We start from the raw sequence: 23,275 nt of genomic DNA on the forward strand, positions 1-23,275 counted from the left end.
TTTGAAAATGAATACCTGCAAAATTAAAAAAGTGGGTCACTGTTTCCATAAACATGTTTGAAGGTCCAATGCTGCATCAACATATAAAATTTGATGATTCTAAAACCTTTAAGAATCGGAAATAATGAACTAAATGTTTTAAAAATGATAGCCATAAACTTCAGAAAGGAGGTCAAAGTGAACTACTTTCTGGTTGACATACTTCATGGCATAAGAATCAAGAACGAGGGACAGTAAGAAGCAAAATCTGCCCCCCCCCAAAACAAAGATTTTTTGTGTAAACAATTCTTTGTTTACGCCATTTCATTCGTTTTTTTTTTTTTCTTAAAATATATTTTTGTCATTTTGGGGGCTAAAACATGAAAACTAACAAATTAGATTTCTGGAAATGTTATACATGTATAATATTCATTCTCAACATCTTACCAGGTATTCAAAAGTGGTTATTACTACAATTATGCATGAATTATTATATGAAAATCAATTTCTCACAAAACAAAAGACCAAAACCATAATGTTTGGGTAAAATGTCCTGTTTGTTAAAAAAATAACAGATTTCTGGAAATTTTTATAACTTTAATTTTCAACGTCTGATCGGTTATTCAAAAGATGTTAGTATTTCAATTATACACAGACCAAATTTTGGGGTAAAATGTCCTTTATTCATATAACTCATTTTCAACATCTTACCAGATCTGCAAAAAGTGGTTAATATTACAATTATACTTGACCTATTATATGAAAATCATTTACTCACAAACTAGTTGATCAAAACCTCAATTTTTGGGTAAAACGTGCTTTTTTTCATTTAAAAAAATCACAGAATTATATCATATTCAACATCTTACCAGTTACTCAAAAGTGGTTAATATTACAGTTATACACTGACCAAATTTTGAGGTAAAATGTTCCATGATTGGAAAGTCGTGTGTTCGAATCACGACCACGACCAACCTAAGTTGATAAAAAAAAAAATAGGTAGCAACTGTTCCTTCGCCAAGCTCTCGGCACTTTGAAGTGAAAGTTGCGGGTCCTTCGGATGAGACCTTAAAAACCGAGGCCCCGTGTCACGGCAGGCGTTGGCACATAAAGATCCCTCACTGCTCAAATGCCCTGAGTGCCGAGTAAAGGTCTAAGTTTGAAGTCTTTCACCGGAATATGGTGACGTCTCTACATGAGTGAAAAATTCTCGAACTGGACGTAATCAGTCAATCTATTAGTGACCTTGAACTTGCCAAATGGACTTTGGGTTAGATAATACACACCCTTAAGTCTTAAGCAATCTTTGTGTCAAGTATCAACTACAATTAGCCTCCATTTGAGAGTAATAGATAGGACACAAATAAATCACTTTTTGTTAAAGACCTTGAACTTGCTGGAATGACCTTAGGTCATGGTCAATGCATACCCTCAGATCACATGCAATATTTGTGATAAGTATGAGCCTCTAATATTCTCTATTACAAGATATGGTTACGACAGGAAGTGTAAGTGACCTTGATCTTGATCAAATGACCTTTGTTTAAAGTCATGACACACATAAGCATTCTTTGTATGAAGTATGAACTTCCAATGTTTCTCCATAAAGAAGTTGTACTCACCAGACGAGAATTTTTTTTCTTTTTTCTTTCAGTGATCTTGAATTTGACCTTGAAACACCCTAAGGTCACAAAACAATCGTTGTTCCAAGCATGAAATTCCAATGATCCTCCATTACAAAGTTATATTAACTGAAAACCTGCAAAATTCAAATAATAGGTCACCGTGGGTGGTTGGGGGATTAGCTGCTCTCCTTTATAAGCATGATTCTACATACCAACATACAAGGGTTCCGTTTTTCCTTGAATGGTTGAAGGCTATTTACAGGTAACTTTTTCATATAAATTTAATAACTTTGAAGATCCAGAGGAGGTGACGGTGGGGAGGACACCCACAACCCCCCACTCCCACCTACATTTGCTCATGCATTTCAAGTGAGACTTTGCTCCAGTTTTTTTTTTTTCAATTAAATGACAATATTACTCCTTTATATAAAGAAACTCTCAATTAACTGTAGGGAAGACCCACTCACACATGTGTGTTATAGTACATGAATGTGGATATGCCAAATTTTGCATTTTATTTTGCATTATACTATGATGAAACTTTAGCATGTCGTAGTCTAAAGTGATGTCTGATAAAGAAAATTTTCCTATTGCTTGATTTTGATTTTTTTTTCTTCATTCATGGGTGTTTGACTCCGCATCACAATGCATATACATGTTTTAGTACATTTTATTTTTAATTATATATACAATATCAATGGACTTTGTGATCTCCTATGAAAACAGCCTACATGAACATGATGAGAAACACATGTTCATATACATAAGAGTGTCAGATGCGGGGTGTTTGTTAGTATTTTGATCTGTGTTAATCATTACCTACTTGAAATAAAAACAAGTCTGCTGTTGATTTGCTTTTAACTGTTTGGAAAATGCTAAGTATAAGATTTCGACTCAATTTAACAATCATCATGTAACTTCTTCTCTAAGTGGGTACACATAGTTTAACTGATTGTAAGTACTTCAACTTGTACATTTTTGGCAAGGATTTTTAAGGATGCGTAAACTGCTAATAAGAATGAAGGTGTACAATGTGTGGACAATCCCCTCTCTAAGATATTTCACAATTCTAAAAGTTCATAGAAAATTTAATTTTTTTTTTGAAAACTGTGTTGTCAGTATCATCTTTTTCACATTTGATTCCCTTATTTCATTGAAATCAAACGAAAAAAAAGAGCCTCATGCATGATTAAAACTCACTCTAAAGCTAGTGGTGGAGCATAATGTTACACACCTGAACCATTACCCTAAAAATTCTTCTTATATATAGTATGTGTTAGTGTGATTAAATATACGAGTTTTTTCAGGCCTATAATTTTTTTCTTCATTTTTTTTTATTTTCATATAGAATGGGTTCAGACTATATTTTCGAAACATAAAATAGAATTTAAATTCATTTTTCTGTTAAGAGACTTGACCCATTCATGCTCAAAAATATTTTTAAATGGTTCTGATTGACCCATTTTCCACTAATTTTCCTTTAAAAGTCAGATTTAAAAAATCTAATATAAATCAATGAATTATTCAATAAAATAAATGAATTAAACGTGTTAAAGATCACATTACTGAAAATATAATTTTTGAAAAATTAGAACATTTCCTTGAACTTTGAAAATTGAGAAATATATTGTCTCATAGTGAGGGATTGTCCTCACTTTGTACTCCCCCATTCTTTAAACATGCTACAACTGAAACTTACGCAGTTATGGTTCTTTATCATGACAGTGCATGCTATGCCATGGGTTGTAGTTTCCAGTCTTAGATCACATTCAAATCAAAACAGACACATCCATATTAGATCTGGCTACACCAGCATTGGGTTTAAGTTGCATAAAAACATATCATCCTTTTAAAAATGTCTCAATAATGAAATATATACTTCAAAAGAACATTTTTAATATATAAGAAAAATATTGCACATTTTTTTTTTTACCAAACATTGCTATTTAAGATGCAACAAAATCAAATTTGAATATAAAACGTTTTTTCAAAGGAAATTCTACAAACACAAGATTTCATCTTCAGTAAACATTTTAAGTGTAAATGACTCTTAAACAAGTAAAGTTTTCATCAGCTGATATAATGGACAACCAATATTAATTGCCCTTGACAAGTAAGTCACATGCAAAATATGGGTTTACATACTGAATATTTGCAGTTTACATTATAAAATGATTTCATACATGTACATGTAACAAAGCAAGGTAAATTTGGCAAACTGACTTAATTTACAATTCATCAGAATTTGGTCCAAAATGTTAGTGATTCAGCATCCAAACTGTTAAGCTTGTCACTGAACTAACAGTCATATGACATTTCGCAACAAAATTATACAGATCTCTAAAATGCACTGTGTCATTACAAAGAAAAGGGATAAATGTATATAAATAGGTTGTCTTCAGTGAATTTATCATTATAAATGAACAAAATCTCTTTTTTAATTCTAAATAATTATACGAAAATTTATTGAATTTAATTTTAAGACTAAACTGTACAAACAAGTTCAAGGGAACCTTCAGGAGCTTACACCTATTGTGATACCGTACATGTAAATGATCGATGATTGTGAATTCAATATGGGAAAAATTGTCCAGTTGAAATGTTCATTCAGAACAGGTGCTATGTACATCATAAAATGGGCAAAAACACCTGATATATATTCTCCTTCCCCATTTTTTTTTTTTTTTTACAGAGAGGGAATTTTACAAAATTGCGAATTGCAAGTTATTATGTAATGAGCCAAAAAGGATGCCATTTTGCAAAAAGTTTTTACACAAATGTAAAATATGTTCTAAAAGTTCTTACAGAGATAAAATATGTTCAAAGTGCAATATCTTTGAAGTAATTTTGAAAGAATTTTGCTCATCACCTACATATACATGTAAAAGTTCACTTAGTTATGTAGAATTTCACCAGTAAATGCAAACTCAATCAAGGAATGATATATATTCAGAAGTAAAGTCATCAAAGTGAGAAATGAGATACCTGTACTTCATATAAACTTTTTTTTGAAGGCTAATAAAATAAAAATTATGAAAAAATAAGAACACAGAGCATTCATGCATTAATAATGCGTAATCCCGTTAATCCACGTCAAAGTCACTGCCACTATCTTCATCCTCAGCAGTTGGGACTCTTTTCTCCCCCGTGATTCGGTCGTAAATAATCTTGTTGTTTATATCGGGATTGGGTAAAAAACTGTGTCTGCAAAATATTAGAAGTAAATTAAATAAACACTTCAGAATTGAATCAATGCAGCTTGAGAGAATATGACTAATTCCTTAGGCTATCTTTATAAGACTAGTACTACATGTACATGTAGTTATGTTTCTGTTAAAAAGTTTGTTCTTTTTTTATGTTCATTTGATAAAATTTTCTATTTTCAGTCAATTAAAAGGTTTTGTACAAGCTGCAGTGGTTTCAAAACCACCACTGACCTTAATTTCCGCAGTGTAAAATTGTTGCCATATCTTATACATGTATTAAATTACATCCCTTTTTTCAACTTCCAATCAATTAAATAGCAAAATAAAAGGATTGAAATGTTTTTCATCATTAATTTCAGTGAATTTTGCTGAGATACAGCATTTCAAAAATGGAAAAGGGGGGGGGGGGGGCTAAATTTTCTTCAATGAAATGGAAGTTCATGTAAAGATAAAAACAATTACTCATGTAAGAAGCTCTCGAGATCAGTCGCATAGAAGTCCTCCCCAAGTTCATCTGACAACCTGACAAAGTTTCCTATGAGTTCTCCCCCTTTGTAAATCAATAAGGCAGGCACACCACTCTTGGACTTAAACAGAAGGAAAGTCATTAGTGGCTTGATCAACTGGTACAAAAATAATCAATCTTGCTAGGTGAAACAGAAAATTTATAACTTTGAGTAAAGAGCAAGAGCCACGAACCATCAAAAATGGCCCTGTCTCAAAAAGTAACGGGGTTTTGTCAATTGATAGTGTAGACTTTTAGCTTTTCTTTGCCGTTTTTCTTTTTTCGATATCGATTATATTTTCTGAAAAAGAGAGTCTGAATTATGACGATGTTTTAAAAGAAAAATGCTAGTAGAACGTCATTTTTTGAAACGTAACGTCGTAGGCGGAAAAAATACCTTAAGCGATTTTACATATGTGACTTTGAATTAAAACTAGTATTAATTGGGATGGACATTTATCTTACTAATAAACTTCATAATTAATTTAAGACAATTAAGAGCAGTTGGAAATTGCTTTCACATCGCAGTCTTGATGGCAACTGCGTGTTTAACTGATTGAATTTTGTAGATACACTGTACATGTACAGTAAAAATAATCTGTGTGACTGTCTCGGAAAGTTTTCACTCTACCTGGTCCCTATGCTATTATATTTTTTAAGAAGGAAGATTGTATTTCTATCCTTTGAACACATTTTTTTGTGCGATGCATCGCTCCTAGTTACATGTAAGTATTGAACATCATTAAAAAACATACGACTTGCTTCAAATGACGATAGCCTGTCCAACTTAGTTTTCCAGACTTTTTCCTACACGCCTGCAAATTATATTAAGCTGATCTTTGGAATGCGCGTCCAGGCACGAAGTTTGTTTTTCAAAGTGGGGAAGGAAAAAAAAATAACAAGATACCTGAAATGATCTTAAAACGAATGTTTCTAAACTGAAGAGCTACAATGTAATTCAATAACTGGATAGAAGTAATTGCAAAACATTTTGTTTAAATGGAAATAGACTTTTAATGCGAAATTCTTAGATCCTGAACTTACGAGTATTTTAACATATAAAAGATCTAAATAATTTGGAAAAACGGAGGAAGTAAAAAGTTGGAAGGACTTGCTTCTAATCCATCTATTCATTTGTAACAATAATTTGAACGTCGTTTTCGAAACAGAAACAACGAAAACTATAGATTAATTGAAAAGGCATGTCGCAACTTATCATAATTGTTTATTTAGTAAACAGAACTCATCAAAACATTGTCGCCCTAAATGTGAGTTTCTTTGGAGTAATAAGGAATACATTTCAAAAAAATATTTTTAAGAAAGATAAATCTGTTAAAAAAATCACTGATTTAAGGCTAAAGCAGAAAATAAACCAGCCCTGTTCATTATTATATATTTATTGGTATTTGCTAGACCCCCCCCCCCCTTTTCTCTTGCAAAATATTCGAGTATTGCTCTCCCAAATATCTTTACTGCAAGGAATTTGTGAAGATAGAAGTCTGCGACATATTGAAAAATATATATGCTTTTGAAGTAAGATGGAAATTCACCCTTTTGTGTACATGTATGAGAATCATCTCAGAGGATTTTTTAAATACAGTTATTATATCGATGGCTTATATATGCTGGTACAAAATAATGTATAGTTATAGTATACGTGTATGTGTGTACCGATATCAGGTTTCGTCAAAACAATTGCACTTGATGAACCCGCGCCCGTGTCCTAGATTCTGCTTAGCCGAAATGTAGATGATTATCAAAATTCATTTTTTAAATTTATTGAATTTTTTTTTTTGGTTTAATTTTCACTTTGCACAGCAAGCTATGTTTTTATTATTTCGTTTGTTTTACAATACAAAGGTCTAGCGTGATATCTTTGCTACATTCTCTATTAAATTGTTTACAATTTGAGTCATGTCGATCTGTTAACACGCACAATAGTATTAAAATTGTCTCAAGAATATAAAAAATAAATAAATAAAAATAAATATATAAATTTAAAAAATGCTTAAACATAAAATTAAAAGTATAACAACAGCTTTAAAAAAGCAGGCGGGGGGGGGGGGGGGGGGGTTGTGTGAAGGGCAAGGGCAGTAAAGAATCAAAACAATTTGGCGTGAATTTCTGATAATTAATAATTTGATGGTATCATCCATTTGGGCTTAAATCATACAAATAATGACAGCACTCGAGAGCTTAAAACTTTTCAGCAACATTCCAAATAGTTTAGAGCCTTTATGACGTCACAACTGACGTATTATTAGTAACGTCATATATAATGGACCTATTCACAATAAAACCCATGTTTTGACAGATATTTACTCAGAAAATGTTTATTCTTAAGGTGTTTTTCCACAATAAGCGTTTTAAACGAACAATAAATTGCTTTTCTCGCATATTTTGTGAAATGTATAATTTTTTATTGTTGTATGAATTAAATGTTAACGATTGATTCACAAATTAGTGATTATTTGATGCATCAAAATTTAAATATAAAATCAAATTTCATATTGGCCACACCCACGAACAACAACGATAATAAGCATAAAGATTTGTATCGGCAATATCTATATCTATGGTAAGTATAAAAGTTGTTCTTGACTGTGGCCACATCTAACTTTGGGAAAATCTGTAGAAAAATCGGCATTTTTTAACGTTTTATCACACCGTCGCATATTCCAACCGTCGCACGTGCCTAATGACGCATTATATAACAAAATAAGTTACGTATGGAAAACAAGTATGTTGTCCTCTAACATTTAATGTATAGTACTCTTGTTGAATCGAAACTTTATTTTTGTGAAAAACACAGGGCCAAATTTGATGGTTCGTGGCCTTAGCTCTTTCATACAAAAACTTATAGCTTTCAAAAGTTAGCATATTTGAGTACATATAATTCTGTAACTTACAAAATTTAGACTTAGAGTTGCATCCGAGGCTCTGATTTTACAGAATTTGACTGTAGGGTATTCCTGAGCAAGACAGTTTAAACAACCATTCATAGCTTCACATGCTTCAACATCCTGCAAATTGTACATCAACAATATACACAGTAAGCTCCATGGTACAACCTCATGAATCAGATAGATTTTGATCAATTCTGAGTGCAATAAAGTAGGAAATTAAAAAAAAAAGTACTCACATCTTCATATAGATGAATTATGATGATGACTTGTGGTTGTTCTTTATCGATTTCATTCACAAAATTGGAGGAAGAAATTTCTATCAATTTGCCAAATTTTGGTCTGAAAAATAAACAGAAGTAACAGCTGAAGCTTGGTCAAAATGTAAGGTAATACATGCATGTACATAATAATGAAGAAAACTAATGCATAAAAAACACACTGTCATTAGTGACTGTATTCTTGAAATAAATCCTATTTCCTACTTGTATGTACAAATTGTGAATTACTTAGGACATGCTGCTTTATTTTTTACTTCCAGGTTTATTTTCATTGTTATTTCAGCAGTATTGCTAAACAGCCTCCCCCTTGAAAAAAATTGAAGTGAAATTCAACTGAATAACCAATCAAAGCAGAACAATTCTTTTCCAGAGAGCCTGAAAATATATTCAATTAATAAAACCCCTTTCAGAAATATGCTGTACTATATCTACTGTTGAAAAAAAAAAAGCAGGAGATGCAAATACTGTCTTACATATTAAAGAAATTTCATGTAGAACCAAATATTTTCAAACTGTATTTATCCTTTATTTAATTTTATACTTACATATTTTGCAATGCTAATCTCATTTCCTCTATCCTTTTCTGGCGATATTCTTTTAAAAATTCATCCTCGAAACTTTCTAATTCCTCCAGGAATTTTTCATCATTTTCTTTCTCTCTTTCATCATCTAACTAAATTATAAAGGGGAAAAAACTGTATCAGTAAAACCTGCCAATAAAAAATGACATAAGTCACTTGAAACGAATTATAACCATAAATATTACTATAAATGACACTGATAGCAAAAAAAAAAGGAGAGCAAGAGGCCCATGGGTCACAGCGCTCACCTGAGTCATTTTGGCCCTGCTGTTCTTCATCAAATTTTTCCCCTTGTAATATTTTGAATCCCACCCTACCTCCAGGGGACATGATTCAATCAATTTATAATCTAAACTACCTTATCAAGACTTCACAAGTTTCATCTTTTCTAGCTCAGCAGTTCTTGAGAAGATTTTTTTAATGACCCCACCCAATTATTGTCTTTTCTTGATTATTTCCCCTTGGAAAGGGCTTGGCCCTTCATTTTATCAATTTAAACTCTCCTTCACTCAAGGATGCTTTGTACCAACTTTGGTTAAAATTGGCCCAGTGGTTCTTGAGAAGAATTTGAAAATGTGAAAAGTTTATGGATGGTTGGATGGACAGACGGATGGATGATGATCAGAAAAGCTTGAATTTTCAGCTCAGGTGAGCTACATAAGAAAAGAATAGGCTATCTTAATAAAGTTGTCTGTTTGCCCTCTCTTGACCGACTGTCAGATTAAAATGATCCATCTCAATTTTTTTTAAACCTTCAGAAATTGATCTAAATTTCAAAAAAAAGAGCCTCGGAACTTTTTGAAATACATGCATTCTACATGTGATTGATAAAGCATTCATCACTTCTTTTCAAAGCAAAGATCTGAAGTCTGTACAGATCAAAACCTAAAATAAGCTAAGTTTTCATTCACTATTTATAACTTACTTTATTAATGACCTAAGTGCATGTATGAATTATATTTTATTGTTTAAGAGTTACTTAAGGACATTGGCAAGTCAGGGCTTTCCGGAGAAAAAAGGTTTAATACATGGGTTTTTTCACTTGTAAAATAGTGATTGAGAGTGATCTCCCGTGTAGAATTCTCTAAGCAGTGAAAACCAGTAAAGCGTGTGTTATAGAGGTAAACAAAAGCATGTGTACTTCCTTCAACAGGTAGAATCATCTATACAGCAAGAAAGAAAAGTAGTAATGGCTTTGTTGTACATTGTATTCAGGGACAAAGAGCAAACAGGTCGTCATTTACCACAATTATGCTCAGTATGCTGGGAAGGGCAAAGAAGTTACATATGCTGAAAAGTAGGTCGACCATGCCGACTGAGAACTTAGGTTGTGTGAAAGAATCAGCATTTAGTAATTACGAATAAAAGTTAAAAATAAATCCATACCAATATTTTTATGACAATGTATTTCAATCAATTCAGTCAATTACATGATGAAAACAATCAACCAGTCACTTGACCAATTTTAGCTGTTAAGGGACGCAACTCAAAAATGATGATCAGTGCCGGTATATCCATGTCTTTCTTCTATATATACATTTTCAACCAAAATATCTAGAAGTCATAGGAAATGAAGTTACAATAATGTATATAATTCAAAAACTGTATGAAATAAATGAGTTTTGAAGAAATATTATGGTGAAAAATTATGTAGGTCCCTTTTATCAACATTTTACATAGGAAATGCATTAAGAATTGTAAAAACACCAATTTGACAAAATCTAAAAACGAATGCTGGATTGGTAGGTAAAACGATCCAGAATATAGCCTATCTAGTACATTTAAACCTACTCAAAAGTTCTTGAAAAATTCTATACAATAACCAGGAACCTTGCCAATGTCCTTAAAACATGACTTATAGTTTATCATGGCCATGGTTTGTAAGTTACTCTTTTCATGACCTACACGTACATGAGATCTACACATCAGCTGTTAGTTATCATGCTTTGTTACTCATTTTGTGACCTACATTAGATCTACACATCAGCTGTAGTTTTTCACTCTTTATAAGTTACTATATTTGTGACCTACATTAGATCTACATGTCAGCTGTAATATTTCACTCAGTCTTTACAAGTTACTATATTTGTGACCTACATTAGATCTACATGTCAGCTGTGGTTTTTTCACTCTTTATAAGTTAATTACTATACTTGTGACCTACATTAGATCTACACATCAGCTGTAGTTTTTCACTCTTTATAAGTTACTGTTTTTTGTGACCTACATTAGATCTACACGTCAACTGTAGTTTTTCACTCTTTATAAGTTACTATATTCGTAACTTACATGAGATCTACACGTCAGCTGTAGTTTTTTAGCCAATGCCTGTTTCTCTCGTTCTTTCTCCTCTCGTCTCTCGTTTTCCAGTCTCTTGTATTCCCGCCAGTCATTAATCACACCCTTTGGTCCAGTCTGAAAGTTCACAAGATATTTGTTATATCAGTCACTGTGAAGTGCATTAATTTTTTTCTCTTTTGACCATGTAATAGATTACCTTGGTATGTAAAAATGACAAAATCTTGTGTTTATAGTTATATCATTACGTGTAGTACATCTTAACCAAGAAGAAAGTTGAACATAAATCAACTAGACTAAGTACTTATATAATGATTAGTAATCCACTGAAGAGAAGAATTAATTGACTAGAAGCAGGAAATATGGATTTCATCACAACAGCTTGAGAACAAAATAAACATTGATGTGAGAGTCAGAAATATTTGCCGTGTCTATAAATTTCCTTGTATTTAAATAATTGCAAAATATACATGTAAAGCTACACAATGGATTACTCAGGTCATAAGCTGAGTTAAATATCTTGCTTAGCTTTAATATTTATACATTTTTATTTTTCTTATACCAGGGACCTATCTACTAGTAAATATGTCCCTGCTTATACATACTAAATTATTCCTACTACGATTATAATGTACCCAAATAGTATACCTGTCAATTCACTGGAGATGTAACTGCACCTATAATCTTTGGGCTGCAAATGTTTTTGGAAGGTTTTTCGTTGTAAAAGTAAGACTTACATTTGTGGAAAATCCACTGTAATCTTTTAATCGCGGTTCTGGAACACTGGAGGTTTTCGGTTCAGGTTTTACAATCTCCTCTTCCTCATCCTCTCGTTCACCCTCGTCACTACTACAATAATTGTCTACCTTCTCTCCAAGAATTCGGTCATCTGGGCTTAACGCCATCTTTTTGTTCCTTGAAATTAGAAACAATTTAGCATAAATGAGATTATGATGGGAATATATATTGTACAGTACAACATGCTTATAGCTGTAACTGGTGAGGAATGAAACAGAGCAGAAAAGGAATCAAACTACGGCTCCCTGAATCACTACTCAGGTGCTCTACTGAGTTATCTTGCCACCAGCGATGAAACCTGCCTGACCTCCACATTCTCCCCTCCTTAAAGGTCTTTGCCACCGCAAAGACACCAGCTCAGACTCTCCTCTGGCAGGTCTTTCACCTGTCACTTGCAGGGCACAGTGCAGCACAAAATGCACAAGGCAAGAAAGAAAAATGTGATGGACATCTTACACTTATTCAACAATAGACAACCATTTTATGTATCACACAAACTGACAACCGTTAATGTCTATATGTCTATGTCTAAAGATAAAAATGTTTTTCATTATTACAATTATGTGATGCAGCATTTCCATGTACTTGTGTCAAAAACTTTGTTTTGCAAATAATTTAGCTTTATATATATATTTATGGTAGGATTAAAACCAGCAACCTTCTTCTAACAAGGAAAGAGGAGCTTGTGTTATCAGACTGGCATATATTTACACACTGTATATCACATTAAAAGTATTGAAAAAGTTTAGTGAGTGAAGTGAGCTCTTATAACAACACTTGGGTGAAGAGAAGCTTCAGACTGTACACAATAATCAACATAATTTTTTTCAGCTGTAACCTCAACACCCACAATGCAACACAAATGTGTCTCACTGATAACTGTGTTCTCACAGTAACACAGAAGTTAAAAACAACAACAACAACAAATAAACTCACCTTGATTTAATGGATATATGCAAAAAGATATACATGTAGTAGATTAAATGTTCTTTGTTAAAAATTTGCATTTTCAGACTTCATAATGGAATGCAGCTAACTGTAACATAAGGCGTCATGTGATGTCACAATCTAGACATTCCAATGTCAAGTGTGGTTTGAAGAGGTAGATCTAAATTATAGTAAACTGTAAAGCATAGGCAACTGCACTCCCCTCATTGGTAACACGGCCAACATGTAAACCACTGAATTAAGACATTCAACAAAATTACTACATGTAATTTACTATGTACTAAATAAGGCCACTATGAGACCTTTTATTTTTGACAACAAGAGGGAAAAAAGGTTAATCAGACGTTTTTGAGGGGACACAAAGGTAAATTAGCTTTGTTTTCATATGATACCCATATATACTGGCAAAATTATTGAGGGGATTCAACGATAAACATGATAGATTAGCTTAGTTTTCTGTATTACAGAACATGTATATACTGACACAAAATATGGAAGGGAAACACTACCCATCCTCTCGGTTCCTGTGGTCCTGCTTTTTTAGGGTACATGTACCATGATGTACGCAGGCCAAACTCTTTCATCAGCTGCCGAACAACTTTTACAGTCATTTTACCGATAAAGAATATTTGCCAGTATCGAATATTTTTTAATTTAATTAATCTTGACAAACATAGTGATGGGTTTAAAAATTTCTTACTAGGTAAATACAATAAAAGGATGAATATTATATCCCTGAGTTGTGTCTTTGTAACATCTGCATGATTATTTTTCACACTTTTGTACCTTTTACAAATTGAAACAATGACCCAGATTTGAACACGTGCAAGTGCAAGTCATAGAAAACGAAAGTGTGTGAACAAATGCATCTAAATCAAACTTTTCAGTGTGCTGTTGATCCAGATTGAGTATGTTATCAATATTTAGGATAACTGTAACAAATTTACATATTAAAATAAACAATAATTGACTTTTAATTGAAATTATAAGATTCAAACTAACCATGTGTTGTTTTCCTAGTTTTGAATCATGAGTTTTTCGAAGTTTGAAAACTGTGAAAACGACAGTCGTTTTACGGGATGCAAGAACATGAAAAGCTCACGGAAGTGAAAAAACTACCAAAATAAATTACAAGCAAAGATATTCCATGAAAATTATGTCTCTGAGATGGTTGATTTAATTTTAATGAAGCATATCACGAAAAGTTTATCATAAAATGCAAAATTTTTAATACTGTTTAGTTTTTGAAAAAAAAAAAATCATTTAAATCAACAAGTTATGTTAATATACTTTATGTAGAATTTTCTTGAAGGCATATTTCAAAAATTATTTCGACCCGCCGATTTTATTTATTGGGTCAGCAATAGTAGAGGGCGCTCGATTCGATACGGAAAAATCAATTCGAAACTAGGAAAATAGGGGGGTGTTGTAATTGACATCTCTGTGCCTGTACCATTCAAATTTTGGGAATTTTGGTACCACTTATTTAAAAAGCATAGAAATACAATTTAAATAACAACCAAGAACATTTGGAACTTCGACCATGTAGGATGCGTGCAAGACATAACAACAAACCGATTCGTTACCAGTAAAACGACTGTACATAACATTTTGTTGTCCATATCATTAAAATAAGACAATAAACAAACAAAGGAACAACAGCAAAAAATCTATCACAAAAGCACATACCTTTTTGTCTACAAATCTGTGCAAACAATAATAAAACATTTAGCGGTACGGAAATAAAAAATGCTAATATTATTTCGAATTCACACCGGAAACATTGTACGGAATGAAAAAGACAAAACCCTCGAAGACCGATCCTGATGATCCGGTTTAATTTCTTCCTTAGTTTAGCCTTGGAAGTGATTTATGTGTCTCTATATTCACAGCAGGAATATAATATCTCGATTATTTCCTCATCTGACATTTCATCATCATTACAAGGTGTATTGTAAATACTTTTGGTGTGAGGCGTTTTGCTTACGTAAGATTAAATTACTTCTTATTCATTTTGTATACCATATGACAGCACAGGCGCCTGAAGTGTGGATCGATAGCTCCCCCCCCCCCCCCATTTAAAAAAAAATTAAGAGCTTATAATTTCTCAAAAATATAAAATTTCCCCATCAATCACATCCATATGTCGTTCTATGCAAGCATAGTGTACCTTTTCTTACGTTTAGAGAATGGCTTTATACGGTATACTAAAAATTTAGTATACCGTACAAGGCCATTCTCTAAACGTAAGAAAAGGTACAATCTGCTTGCATAGAACGACATATGGATAATTATGACTGATGGGGGAAATTTTTATATTATTGAGAAATTATAAGCTCTTACATTTTATTTTATTATTATTAAAGGGGGGAGGGGGCTATCGATCCACACTTCCGGCGCCTGTGATGAGTGGTATCCATGTATCCTTTGCTGTGGATTATACATGCATACATTTTCCCTGTATTTGAAACACAGTTGGTATAACTCTATGTTTTGCTGTCATCCGACTCCACATATGGACAAAGAAAAATAATTTGCTTGCTTTTCGATCAAGAAAAATAATTTTAAAAAATCACTGAAGACCCCCCCCCCCCATCCCCCCATACACCCACACAAACAAAGTCAACAACCAAAGGCTTAAAACACTGTCAAATCACATAAATCAAAATGCACAAATTGAAAAAATAATTTGCCGGACTTTTTATATACAATATATTGAATAATTTTTTTTCAAATCAATAAATGTTATGACTTGAAAGATTTGGCATTTTGTCCCATGATATTACACATGTATATCTTCAGAGAGCCAACTGAGATAGACATATTCAGGTTTAACTTTAATATCTTATAATAATAATAATAATAATAATAATAAAACTTTATTTAAAGAAGGTAACCTGGTTAGTGCATGCACTATTCTTCCCCAGGGCCTTCTATATATCAATTACAAATATAAACAAGTACACATGTAAATAAAACAGATATAGTCTTAAGGAATTACAATCACAAAATTATGAATAGAGTGTCCATGTCTGGTAATATGTACATACAACTAACAATCACATTGTAGATAGGATATCAAAATCTTACTGTGCTCAAATAATTGTACGAACAGCTTGATTCATAAACGGCAAGCTCCCCTCCCCTATACTAAAGTAATACTTTTCAGACCCGTAGGATACAATTTCAAGTAAGGGGGTCGGGGGTTGGAGCAATCTTATCTCAAAAATCTTAACAAGGAAAAAAGAAAAAGGAAAAAGTTTATTAAAGCCTCCCTTTTCCTCGGATCTTACATACCTGCTCTTATAGGGTCCATGATTGTAGGCCAAGCTCTTTCAATCTTAACAAGTTTTTGTTTTTCAAATCAATATTGAATAACACGCGTACAAGTATCAAATTAGCTCCCCTTCTTAAAATTCTTTTAAAAGAAACATTTCAGGCCATTGATTGGATTCGTTTTAATAATTGGCTCACATTTAAGTCCCTTAAATGAATAAATAGATAAATAAATAAATAAAAATGGATAATAATGTTTTTTTTTCTTTGCTATCACGTCAAAAGCGGTCAAAAAGTCCTTGTACATACACATTTCTTTACATTTATAAAATGTTTTTAATTAATTAAAAAAAAAATCAATAAAACTGTCCTTTTTATAATCAAAGTACATGGCTACCACGCACTTTATTTTAAAGCTATATATGGCGTATCTGAGCTAAAAAATAAAAGTACGAAACTGAGTGTAGACGAACATGATATTTATTATTTACGTTCAAATTCAAATTTTCACCGATTTTGAACTTGAAATACCCCACGTTTCTATAGTTAAATTGACTTCAAATTGTGTCTGATATTTAAATGCAGAGTCGGTAAATAAATCGGTTATTGTTTTAAATTTCTAATATCTATGAAACGCGATTGATTTAAATTGTGTAATTTACAGGAAAGTCCTATCTTTATATAAAGTAATAAAACAAATGAAAAGATCTTTTTAATTCTAGTTAGTCTGAACTTATCAAAAATACGCCATATATGACTTTAAAATTTAAATATCCTTAAGTTCTTCCCTTTTACTAAACACACTGAATGACAGCCCACTTAAATGCACGCCTTAAATTGTCTAATGGTTTTCAATAATTAAATAGAAAATATGCGACTAAAGTTCCGGAAAAGTGCCTCCATTGTTTGACAAGAGCATATACCAAAAGTTAACTTACAAATTTTATCTCAAACAGACAAGAATTGCATGGGGTTACCGAAGCAAATAGCTACTGCTGACAATCAGTTTTGCTGTAAACTGTCAACTTTCTGTAAAACGTAAAGCGTTTTCAAACATGTCTGGTACACCGTTGATGCCCGTTCAGTTGCAACAACCCGCCGCAGACACAAAATCTCCGGTAACGTACCATAACCACCAAAGAGGACAAAAGACGGAGTCCAGTTTGCCCTTTCTTAAGGAGGATCAGTACACGGATACCATATTACTGATAGAGGGAAAGAAGTTGTTCATCAACAGATGCATTCTGGGATACGCTTCGCCTCATTTCCAAAAACTCCTAGACGCTGCTAATAAGGCGGCCCTAACAGAGAAGAAAACTAAGGCAGAGGTTAAAATCAGCGACAAGACTTATTCTGATTTTGTAGAACTTTTGTCTTATCTCCACCCGGCAACGAGTAATGATTTAACAGGTATATTGTTTGTTAAAATGTTACATGCAAAAGTTTCCAGTAATATTTATATTCTTGAGCCGCTGTGAAATAACATAAAATGCATGAGAATCAGAACTGAAAATATATTTTTTTTTTTTGGTTTTGTTCAAGCAGTTGTACTGTTACAGTATTTAATCATTCTGCAATGACAAAGTGGCACGGGAAAAAAATATAGTAAGCTGGACATTATTAATATAGAGAGTCTGAATCGAATGTCAGTGCATGTATATGAAACAAACTTAAGGCCTCTTAAAATATACATATTCCGGTATGAAGCGTCTCAAGTCACTTTCAAAATTGGAACTGCTTTGTTATAGGAGAGTAATAAAGATGAGAATTAATTTTTTTAGCTGTACAAAATCACTTTCATTACAGAGAAGGCAGCTGTAAAACTACTACCGCTTGCAAATGAGTATGAAATGATTCCCCTCAAAGAAAAATGTGAAAAAGTACTAATCGGTAGTCTTCGAAAATCACCTTCAAATCCAAAAGCCTCTAAGGGACCCCCAGCATATAAACATCGGCGGGACAACGCCCCTGAAATTCTCCTCAAATGCATAAAATCTGCGGATGCCGGTTCATCGAAGCCACTATTGGAAGAGTGTGTTCGAATTTTCTCCAATCCTGAAATACCTCTAAAAGATCTTAAAGCCAGTACAGAAATTTCCGATCAAGTGAAGGCACGGATCTATGAAAACCGAATGGACAACACTTCTAATAAGATGTCAAAGTTAGCCAACGAACTTGAAAAGGAGAGAAACGAAAAGGAAAAACTTCGATCACAGCTGAACGACCGATACGCAGCAAACACCAAAAGCCGAATGAGTCGGCTAACCAGGTTTGGTTCGGACCCCTCTCTTGATAAGCCAAGTAACCAGATAATGAACCAGGTTCCACCAGCTCACCACCATCACTCACATCGCCCTAGCAACGTAAACAGTCAGGGACGCGAGAAGTTTTCAAGATTTAATGCCAAGTAGCCATCGTATTAGAAAAAAAATTGTTTAACTAAAAAAGTATTAACTAAAGGCTTTGGGGATATTTGTATGTATTTTTTCCATTTAACAAAAAAAACTGATTTATATGTACTGTATTTTAATACCTTTTTGCTATAGATAAATGTCGACTCAAATTAAAAAAAAAAGTAACTGCAGTTGTTCCTATTTGATTGCAGTTGAACAATGGGCCAACTAGTTGCAAGAAAAAATCCCAACATTGCAAAAGACAACCAGTTTCAAATATATGTCCCTTAAATAAAAAAGTAGAAAATTCCGAATGATGCAAATGTTAACGCAGAATAAAACATTTTGTTAACCATAAACAAGAATTACATGTATGACCCTAAAAAAGAATCATTATGCAACATACTCATAAAGATACAATAATAGTGTACTTTGCACGCCATGCTCTTCTTCTGTATATTCTGATAAGTATAATACTTTTCCATAAAAATAATTATAAGCTTAATTTCTTTTCCGAACATTATGCACTCATAAATTTTAAAACTTATTTAATTCACTGCTGGAATGGTGTGATAGAAATTAAATTGCTGGAAATGCATACATATTGATCTTCAAACGTCAAGAGATTAAAAAGAACCCCACAAAATATCTTCCATGTATGCAACACTCTTTGAGTTTCATGCTGTCTTCCAGAGTATCCGAAACCAGGACGCATTCGTCATTTTGGTTGTCCCATCTTTGGGGGAAAATACAGGCCCCGGATCGGAATCTACAGGTAAATTTATGGACAAAGAATTTTTTTTGCAGGACGATTATCTTATTCTTATACATTAATGTTGGTTTTAGACGGAAACATTGGTAATTCTGAACGTTATTGGCAAAGTCATAGTTTTTATGCAATGGATGTTCTCATACTGTGTGCAGAAATACCCATGGGATCTTTAATGCAATGAGTAATCGCAAAGTAATCAATTGCATCGATCATAGAAGAATATTTTTAAGACGAAACATTTTCATTAATTTGGAAAATGGTTGCAAACAATATATAGCTGTAAAAATGTGGAGGTTTTTCTACTTGGATCACACAAAGCTTTGTTGAAGTGTGCGGATAAGATATACTAGTGATCACATCACCTTTGTGATGAAGTCAATCATATAAGCTAGTTGGTATGGTCTTCTAGAGAAATTTACTATTTTATACAAGATACAAGATATAAAGAAAAGTGATTGGAAGGAATGAAACAAATTATTGATCAAGATATGTGTTAGCACAACAAAGGCAAATGAAAAGACAATTATTGCAACGTGAACTTGCATGAAGAGAGGGTGAAACGTCAAAATCAGGGTTGTAACTGATTACAGGCAAATGTCCCAAGACATTTATGATGGTTGCAAGGGAAAAAAATTGAAAGAAATTTGTTTGAAAGAAAGACATAATGTCAGATAACTACCGGTAACATCAACAGAGCTTGTAACATGAAATCCTTCAAAGATTAATATGAACTTAGGAATACTAGAAATCCAGGTAAAATTACATGGAAATGCAGAAAAGAAGGAAATGCAGAAAAGAACCACTGAATGAATAGATTCCGGAATATGTGTGCAACTGCATAGTCAGATATCTTGAGATGGAACATAATGCCGTTCTCTACATATTGTCATCGGCGGCAATATGTGCCTATACTCAGTGCACATATTGTCGCCGAAAATTTATGTTTGTTTAAGATATTTTTTGTAGTTTTGAGAAAGAGTTTTTTTTTTTGGAAATCGTAAAAACGTGTCACATCGGCACATTTCTTTTTAAAAGCGTAATAAGCAATAGCCTGAGATTCTCTTGAATTTACACAAATATAGTATTCAAATTGAAAAGTACACCAGTTTGTAGCTTTCACGAGATTGTATGTTCACTAAAAGAAAAAGACAATGTTTTTAACACATATTTGTTACTTTTAACTTTAGCAGTTGCAATAAAATGCTATACTTAAAATACAAATTGCACTGCGAAGAGCTCGAGGAATCAAGGTTCAATTAACATGATTACAAATTCTTTTACAATACCACAACTTTTTTTCTTCTCTCCTACCTTCAAACAAAACTTTGGCGACAAAATATACAATTTCTGGAAGCATATATCATTGCACCACATGCACAATGAGTGTCAATATGTAAATTACATTTTCTTGCCTATTCTTCAAGGTCAGGGATAGAGAAAAAATGCTCATCTCGACATATATTGTCTCCGATATCAATATGTACCGATGAACGACAATGTCTGCATCGAGGGTTATGTTTCTGGCGACAATATGTACAGAACGACAAAATATACCGTCACATACTTTTTCTTTTCAGATAGGGAAAATCATAAACCTCTTATCATCACTAAGCCTAGCAAAATGAACTGATCGACAAAGAATATCAATTACGACATGGATAATACATGCACGCTACTTGATGTGTAAATGAAAGGTTTTCCCTACGTTTTTCATAATACTTTTTATTACAAGTCAATAAAATCAATGAAGCAAAAGGGAATTAAATTAAGTAGATTAAAATTCTTGAAAATATACAGTACGACCTCGTTATCTCGAAGTCGAAGTGATCAAGAAGATACAAGGAAAGATAACCGAGGATTCGAGATATCCAGGGTGAAATACTTAAGGAATAAGCAGTTGCGACTTCAAAATCACTTCGACATATCCATGATATTCAAAATATCCGTGTTCGAGATACCGAAGTTCAACAATAATACATTGTCACAAGTCTAATACTGACTTTCACAAACAGATAGGAACAAGTATTCACTGATTGTTATCAGTCCAGAAAGAATAGAAATTTATATTATTTGGAAGGAACACATGATTCACCAGAAAAAGAAGAAAAGATATATTAGCACTGTTTGTCGTCAGCAACACTGCTATAAAGGGAAGCGATCGAATGGTGACGACAAAGGAATGGATAGCTGTTTAAGATATATGAAAATAAAGAGACCACCGGAAATACTAAATACATAATATTGACTTGTATGGATGTTGGTGTCGTTGTTGATTGTCGCTGATTTCATAATTCGTACAATGAAATATGTGGAGATAACAACAGTATTCGAGCTCCATTTAACATTACAAAATTGGAGCAGAGCAAACACAAACCTCTAAGACCTCAGAGGTGGAATCAGGTGCCATGGAGGAGTGAGCATTTCATGCCGACCGGTCACACCCGCAGTGTGCTGCTTGTCATGATCGGGAAATAACGGAAAAATCCATCGACAAATCAGTGTGTAAATAATGGCCTAACAATTAGTATGTCTCTCCAGACTTCTATGGAGATTTATCCTCCTGATCCTAACTGAAATTTTCATGGCACACATTTTCCTCTCCCTCAATATAAAATTGTCAAATTGTAAGTTTTGAAGCTAGCTCTCTGTATTTACTGCCAATAGGTTAATTAAAAATTACAATATGGCTTAATAATTCATTTTCTTTTCCCTACTATAATAGTAATTATATGGTGGTATTTTAATTAAGATATACATGCATTTCTGTAGATACCTAACAAAAATTTTTACAGTTAATTTTGATAGTTTACTATTATAATAGCTATTTATAGTAAATACTTTCAGTTAATACTTTGTTTTACTATGAAAAATTATTTTAGAACTTTTGGGCCTTATTATATCTTTAATTACATACCAATGAAGTGAATTATAGAAATAAGTTGTGATATGCAGGTAACATTTCATTTTAAAATTAAAACATGGCATGTGAGTCTTGAAGGAGATTTTGAAAATTCATAGTAAAATTACTTTGATTTACTATGATAGTTAAAACTTTGATTTACATAGTAAAACTTTGATACTATAGTGTACTTTAGTGAATATACAATAGTTAACTATAGTAAACTATAGTTTACCATAGTATTTTTGGTTAGGATAAGTACATGTATCTTATAGGGTCTTTACAATACGAATGAAAAGTATCATTTTCATATATTCATGATATATTCTGGTTGTATACTGAGACTGCACTTTTGTTAGGAGAACTATTTTTTTAATCATATCAATGGTGATTTTAAATATTTTTCAATACCACATGAGTGATTCAAACATGACAAATGATATCATATTTACAATGTAAGTTAAAAGTCTATATATGCAGTTTTTTCCCCCTTCCTTCATAAAGTATAGTTACAAAACTTAACCTGGTAGTCTTTTCCAAAAAACCACACATGTCAATACGAATATTCCGATCGACAAATAACTTTCAATATGATATAAACAATTTTCTGATAACCTTTGTAATGAAGTATATTTCAAAATAAAAACGTGCAATAAATCATACCAAAATATAAAGATAATCCCTTCTTTGTCTTTTGCAATTGCATACACTTTTGTTAAAATCAAATAATTTCTGTGCACATGAATGTGAATTCTAGTTTCAGATTTCTACAATAAATTGTTACCTGAAGAAACAGTCTTCTATATCGCTA

The 23,275-nt window shown here is 32.6% G+C and overlaps 2 protein-coding genes across 2 annotated transcripts; one reads left to right on the forward strand and one right to left on the reverse strand.

The window, feature by feature from the left end:
- Positions 1-3,507: 3,507 nt before the first annotated feature.
- LOC133194597 (phosducin-like protein) lies at positions 3,508-14,928 on the reverse strand. Its single transcript, XM_061330528.1, has 8 exons — positions 14,814-14,928; positions 12,116-12,293; positions 11,370-11,495; positions 9,045-9,172; positions 8,458-8,560; positions 8,225-8,338; positions 5,273-5,397; positions 3,508-4,808 (listed from the first exon to the last, which is right to left on the reverse strand). Exons 2-8 carry the CDS (start codon positions 12,281-12,283, stop codon positions 4,688-4,690), a joined length of 885 nt encoding a protein of 294 aa, XP_061186512.1. The 5' UTR covers positions 12,284-12,293; positions 14,814-14,928; the 3' UTR covers positions 3,508-4,687.
- A 2,527-nt stretch (positions 14,929-17,455) lies between these two features.
- On the forward strand, positions 17,456-18,811 carry LOC133195062 (uncharacterized). The gene is made up of 2 exons (XM_061330943.1): positions 17,456-17,810; positions 18,207-18,811. Exons 1-2 carry the CDS (start codon positions 17,456-17,458, stop codon positions 18,809-18,811), a joined length of 960 nt encoding a protein of 319 aa, XP_061186927.1.
- The last annotated feature ends 4,464 nt before the right edge of the window (positions 18,812-23,275 follow it).

Source organism: Saccostrea echinata, unplaced genomic scaffold, assembly GCF_033153115.1.
Source record: "Saccostrea echinata isolate AGI-Se365-2 ecotype Australia unplaced genomic scaffold, CSIRO_AGI_Sech_v1 ptg000029l, whole genome shotgun sequence".
Classification (NCBI taxonomy): domain Eukaryota; kingdom Metazoa; phylum Mollusca; class Bivalvia; order Ostreida; family Ostreidae; genus Saccostrea; species Saccostrea echinata.

What these genes read in the sequence shown, in the direction of transcription:
- LOC133194597 (XM_061330528.1), bottom strand. Translation starts at nt 12,283, where the DNA reads ATGGCGTTAAGCCCAGATGACCGAATTCTTGGAGAGAAGGTAGACAAT. An exon ending in ACAGTGGATTTTCCACAAAT is followed by an intron (nt 11,496 to 12,115) that starts GTAAGTCTTACT and finishes GTGAACTTTCAG; the next exon opens with ACTGGACCAAAGGGTGTGAT. An exon ending in TAATTCATCTATATGAAGAT is followed by an intron (nt 8,339 to 8,457) that starts GTGAGTACTTTT and finishes TACAATTTGCAG; the next exon opens with GATGTTGAAGCATGTGAAGC.
- LOC133195062 (XM_061330943.1), top strand. Translation starts at nt 17,456, where the DNA reads ATGTCTGGTACACCGTTGATGCCCGTTCAGTTGCAACAACCCGCCGCA. An exon ending in AACGAGTAATGATTTAACAG is followed by an intron (nt 17,811 to 18,206) that starts GTATATTGTTTG and finishes CTTTCATTACAG; the next exon opens with AGAAGGCAGCTGTAAAACTA.